At 66.2% G+C, this 5,740-nt stretch overlaps 2 protein-coding genes across 2 annotated transcripts; both read left to right on the forward strand.

The window, feature by feature from the left end:
• Positions 1 to 14: 14 nt before the first annotated feature.
• MNEG_13303 (Mitogen-activated protein kinase kinase kinase 9) lies at positions 15 to 2,178 on the forward strand (the record flags this gene model as incomplete). Its single annotated transcript, XM_014038224.1, has 6 exons — positions 15 to 44; positions 294 to 431; positions 757 to 834; positions 1,116 to 1,229; positions 1,540 to 1,692; positions 2,059 to 2,178. The coding sequence occupies 6 exons, from the start codon at positions 15 to 17 to the stop codon at positions 2,176 to 2,178; spliced, it is 633 nt and encodes a 210-aa protein (XP_013893678.1).
• Positions 2,179 to 3,958: 1,780 nt separating this feature from the next.
• MNEG_13304 (hypothetical protein) lies at positions 3,959 to 5,617 on the forward strand (the record flags this gene model as incomplete). Its single annotated transcript, XM_014038225.1, has 7 exons — positions 3,959 to 3,975; positions 4,181 to 4,246; positions 4,370 to 4,411; positions 4,548 to 4,719; positions 4,987 to 5,217; positions 5,348 to 5,364; positions 5,608 to 5,617. The coding sequence occupies 7 exons, from the start codon at positions 3,959 to 3,961 to the stop codon at positions 5,615 to 5,617; spliced, it is 555 nt and encodes a 184-aa protein (XP_013893679.1).
• Between the last annotated feature and the right edge of the window lie 123 nt (positions 5,618 to 5,740).

Below are 5,740 nucleotides of genomic sequence, written 5' to 3' on the forward strand. Positions count from 1 at the left end.
AGTTGTGGCTGGTGATGGAGTTGTGCGACAGGGGCTCCCTGCAGGTGAGCCTGACTGGCCGCGGGTGCAGGGGCGCGCGCACAGGCACCGCCTTCTCACGGCTCGCCATGGCCGCACTGCCTGCCCCGCTGCTAGCATGCGCCGACAAGCGCGGGCAGAGCGCGGGCAGAGCGCGCCTGCCCCCACCTGGCCCAGGGGCTCGGCGCTGCTTTTTTTCATGGCATCCACAGTCCCAACACCCCTCAGCTCCCCCCCTTCAATTCCAACATACTCCCCACCCTCACCCCTCAAAGGACGCCATCGATCAGGGCTGGCTCCGCAGCCGTCACCGCCCCGCCGCGTCCCCGGCGCGCGTCGCGGCGACCGCGCTGGAGGTCGCGCGCGGCATGCGCGAGCTGCACAGGGCGGGCGTGCTGCACGGAGACCTCCAGGTGTGGCGCGTAGCCGCAGCCCGGCCCCGCGCTGCAGCGCCGCCCCGCGCCGCAGCCCGGCCCCGCCCTGTCGCCCGGCCCTGCGCCGCACGATAAGCCCTGCTTGCCGTGCGCGGACGCCGCTCTCCGCGCGCGTGGTTTTCCGTGCCCGGCAAGGACGGGGCGGGCCGGGGCGCATGCCGCCCTGCTGTTTGCGGGCCCCTGGCCCCGCGCTGCGGCTGCAGCCCGCTACGGCCGGCGCGTTGCGAGCAGCTGCGACGGCCACGAGACACGACCGCCGCCCGGGCGCCCGCCGCCCCTCTCCCCCCTCCCCCCTCGACGGCAGGGCGACAGCGTCCTCTTGTCATCCCACGGCCCGGGCGCGTCCGTCGCCGGCAGGGGCTTTGTCGCGCGCGTCGCAGACGTGAGGGCGCGCGGCCGCGTGCTCGGGGGGGCTGCGGGCGGCCAGTTGAAGCTGCGCAGTTCGGCAGCCTTTCGCGCGCGCGTCGGTGTGTGCATGTAGACGCTGGCACAGACCCATGTGCGCGCGCGGGTGCACACGTGAAGACGTGCACACGTGCACACACACACACACATGTACACACATACGCACACGCACACACACACACACGCGCGCATGTGCGCATGTGCGCGCGCACACACACACACACACACACACACACACACACACACACACACACACAGTTTGGCTTCTCCCGCGTGACGCGCTACGGGGAGGACCTGCTGCAGAGCAACGCGTACGGCGTCGTCGGCTACACCGCCCCTGAGGTGCTGCAGACCGCAGCTGCAGTCAGCAAGGTGAGGGTGGGAACGCACCCATGTGCCATGGATAGTGGAGATGGGGGCGCGCGGCCATGCCGGACCGGGTCTTGTCAGCAAAGGCTACTTTGACTGCGTACAGCAATCTGCGCGTGTGCACACACGCATGTGTGTGTGTGTGCGCGTGTGTGTCTCGTGTGTGTGTGTGTGTGTGTGTGTGTGTGTGTGTGTGTGTGTGTGTGTGTGTGTGTGTGTGTGTGCGTGCGTGTGCACGTGCGCACTTGGCATGCTTGGCATGTCTGTTCCGCAAACTTGGCGCTCACACGTCCCCAAACGCCGGCGCCCGCAGGCCGCTGACGTGTACTCTTTCGGCGTGCTGCTCTGGTCGATGTGGACCGGGTCGCGCCCCTGGGCGGGCATGACGTCATCGGCCGTCATCGACGCGGTGGCCAGGCAGCGGCGCTCGCTGGTGTTCCCAGAGGATGCCCCCAGCGAGATTGCGGTGGGTGGCGGGGGCAGTGGGTGCCGCCGGCTCGGCCGAGCGGGGCGGGCGGCGGGGTGGGGGTGCTCTGGGTGTGGACTGACGCGCGAGTGTGGGCCGAAGGGGCGCGCTTGCTGAATCTATGTTAGGGGGTTGCGGTCGTGCAATCAGCTGTTTCGGCGGTGGCATCACCCTGGGGTGCCTGCTCGTGCGGCGCTCCGCCCTCGCGCTCGCAACGCGCGGCCACACCCTCCCCAGCCCCTGCCGAGCCGTCTCGGCCTCGCGTCCCTGTACGAGCCCGTCCCCTCCGTGAACGCTGAGCCACCAGCCGCCAGCGCTGCCCCCTTAAGACCCTCTGCCATCACATCCTCCCCGGCTCCTCTGCAGGACCTGGGCCGTGCATGCATGCGCCCTGACGCCGGGTCCCGCCCCAGCTTTGGCGCCGCAGAGGCGAAGCTCGCGGCCTTCCTCGCAGGGCTGCACCACAACCATTTCGAGGACTTGTGATCTGATCGGATCTGGTCAGATCAGATCAGACCATATCAGCTCCGACCCAGCTTACCTTGGAGGAATTGATTGTGCATATGATGGCCAAGCCGTAATCGATGTGTGTGGATGGGGCTGTGGCCGTGTGCCTACTACCCACATGCGCGCGACCGTGCCCGTTGGCAGTTCCCCGCTTCCTCTCCCGGCCACTACTTTGGGGCAATTGCAGCGAGTTGCGACGAATTATTCAGCGTGGGGCCAGCACCTCCAGGTCTAGTTGCAGCTGGGATTTGATCCTGCGAATGTGCACTGCCAACCCGCCCCGTCGCACCCCTACAGTGCGCAGGTAGGCGGGGCACCCCGCTCCCGCGGCTCAATACTTGAACAAACAACCAGCCGTGGCTTTTCGAAAGCTGCTGTTGGGGCCGCGTTGTGTTGCGTATAGTAGACTTTTTCGTATGTGCAGCAGGGCTGCAGTCCTGGGCAGGGGCCGCGCTCTTCGGCGGCCGTGTAGGGCGTGAGAAGGCTCTCCAGACAGCCCATCCTCACTATTGATGCGGCTGCTGCCTGCTCTTCGCCCTGCATGCCTGCCATTTGCTTCTGTTGGGGTGCTGCCTTTCATTTCAATCAGGCGGGGCTGTTCGTGTGCCTGCGCACAGGCACACGCATGTTGAGGGTTTTGGGGGGGGACACTTACTACGGGCCTACGCTGCCACAAACGCACACATGCCGGGTGCCCCGTACTGCATACAATGCAATTTCGTTCATCACATTTTTTCCATCCCTGCGCTAGTTATGCCGCACGTGGCTGGGGGTGTCGTGAGCCGACGATGCTGCCTAAGCTCATACTCCTGTAATTTGTCAACTGTGGTCACCCTGATCAGGTCGCACATTTTCAAGCGGCACCGCGCTTCGGCACCCCCCCCCCCCCGCCCTGCTTCCCACCATCATGATGTGTGAAGCGCGGCAGCTGCCTTGTGATGTGCGCTTGTGGGCGAAACAGCGCATTGCAGTGTTGACCCTGGTCAGTGTCGTGTTGACAGGTGAGCTAGCACTGCGGTCAGCCATGGTCAAACCTGGTCAACCTGTGGAGATCGTACTGGAACGAGGCGAATATAGACACAAACTGAGTAATACTCGGTTCTAATGAATGAGCTGCAGCTCAGTATGCCTCGTCAGCCACTTGCAGTCAGGCTCACACCTGTAGACAGCAGTGCACAGCAATGAGCACGCAGCGCACAACTGTGTATGTCCTTGTGTCTGGAGGCACCATCGCGGGTGATACGCAGTACGCTACTGCTGCTGCTGCTGCTGCTGCTGCTGCTGCTGCTGCTGCTGCTGCTGCTGCTGCTGCTGCTGCTGCTACTTCCGCCGCCGCCGCTGCTATTGGTGTTGACCGGGCACGAGTGCAGTGCTGGTGGTGTCCATCGCAAGCACAGCAGGAATCAGAACCAGGGCCAATCGTCCTCCTTAGACCCCTTTCTTGACACATGAAGAGCAGCCAGTTGCACCTGGGGCCTCCTCTGGTTGCAGCCGGATGCACAACTGTCATCAGATGAATTTTCTGCAGACAGGGCGGCTTGCGGTCGGCACAGTGCCTCCCTGGTTCTTGTGGTCGGCACCACGTGTCCAGCCTGTAGCGCGTAAAAATGTCTCAACCCATTCATGCGTATGCACGTCATTACAGTACCTGTCACTGGGCGTGCTTCATCAGCAAGATCAACTTGATTGAGCGCATCCTGGGCTCCGTAGCGCTGGTGCTGCACGCTGCTTAGCATTTGAACACGCGGGAATGCGCTGAATGTCTTTCTGGAAGAGGTGAGACGGGTGTGTCGCGCTCCAAGCAGCGAGTGCGCCTTTGGAGAAGAGCTAGCAAAGGACTCCAGCCCATGCATATCGTATATATAGGTAGCGTTTTACAATGGGCGTGTCCTGACCCCGCCGAGCTGTGTCGCGAGCGCCAGCAGCGCTGCTGGACTCATCATGCGCATCGCCGCCAATTGCTCTTGGCGCTGGCTCGCAGGAATCAGCGCAAGCTGCTGGCCGCAGCGGCGGTGGGAGCGGCAGGCGCGGCAGCTGCATACTACTGGTGAGGTCTGGGCCGCGGGGCAGGCTTGCGCGCGGCCTCCGACAGCAGTGGAGACTGCGGGCAACAAGGTCGCCTCTTGATCTGGGGCTGGCCCGCCACCCCCGCCGCCGCCCTGACTTACAGGTGGACCTACGAGTCCGAAGACCAAGCGGCCGAGCGCCGGCGGTGAGGAGCATCCCGCGTGCTCGCTCCTGGCGTCCCCCCGCCCGCGCCGCCCGCGCCTGATGCGTGCACCACGGCTGGATTCGGCCCGACCTTGACGATTTTATCGACCCTCTTTGCGCCCGCCCCTCCGCGCCAGGCGCGATGACGCCCTCGCCCAACTCCAGTCCATCGTCCACGGCGACCGCCGCCGCACCCCCACGCCCTTCGGGGGCGCCGGCGGCGGCGGCCCCGGCGGCGAGGGGGAGGGCGGGGGCGACGGCCACGGCCACGGCGGCGGCGAGGAGCAGTCTTTGGACGACAGCCTGCAGGTGTGGGGGGAGGGGGTTTGCAGCTGCGCGCCGATGGCGAACCGCCTGCGGCCTCCGCCGCACGCACGCAGCCCGCCCGCTCCCCGTCCACCTTCGCCGTGCCGCGGCCTCAGCCGCGCCGCTCGACTTCTTCCCGTGCCTCCACCCCTTTTCCCGCAGCCCTTCGCAGCCTGCGCTGCGCCCCATGGACACCCCCGCCCCGCCTCGCATTCACCTGTCCACGCCTCGCATGCGCCCGGCCACCCCTCGCATGCGCCCCGCCCCCAGGCCCACTTCAACTCCATCCAAGTGCTGTCTGAGCGCCAGGCCCTAGAGGACCTCCTGCCCCGCCTCAGGGACCTGCTGCACGCGGCCACCAGCCACGACGCCCTGCGGGAGCGCCTCCGCGCGCCGGGGCTCGCGGCGGCGGAGAAGCGGGCGCTGTGGGCGCAGCTGGCAGGGCAGTCGTTCACGCGCGCGATGGGGGCGGTGTGGCTGGTGCCGCTCCTGGACCTGCTGGTGAGCTCGCGCCTAGGTTTGTGGATTACATACTGGATTATATATCGCACAACGCCTGCCCCCATTATCTTATCCCGGCAACCTGACGCAGCTTCGGGCTTCGCCTCTTCGTCCGCCGCTGCGTCTGCAGTTGTTGAGCCGGCCGCCGTGTGTGGTTTTTGGGAGGGGGCGGCAGAGGCTCAGCCTTGAGCACCCCGCGAGGCCCAGGGCAGCAGCGCAGTGGGTTGTTAGTCCGCAATTCGCGCCTCCGTGACACACACACACACACACACACACACACACACACACACAAATACACACAAACAAACGCATGCACGCTTACATACACAGCCACCCCCCCACACACACTCACACGAGCACCCCTCCTGACTCGTGCGCCCGCCCGCCCAGGTGCGCCTGAAGCTGCACATAGTGGCGCGCCACATGTACATGGAGGTGCAGCTTCCGGGCCTCGCGCCGCGCGGCGCCGCGCGCGGCGGGCTGGCCGCGCTCGGCGGGGGCGGGCTGGCGCGCGGCGCGGCGC

The sequence above is a fragment of the Monoraphidium neglectum genome (assembly GCF_000611645.1).
Source record: "Monoraphidium neglectum strain SAG 48.87 unplaced genomic scaffold scaffold03745, whole genome shotgun sequence".
Taxonomy (NCBI): domain Eukaryota; kingdom Viridiplantae; phylum Chlorophyta; class Chlorophyceae; order Sphaeropleales; family Selenastraceae; genus Monoraphidium; species Monoraphidium neglectum.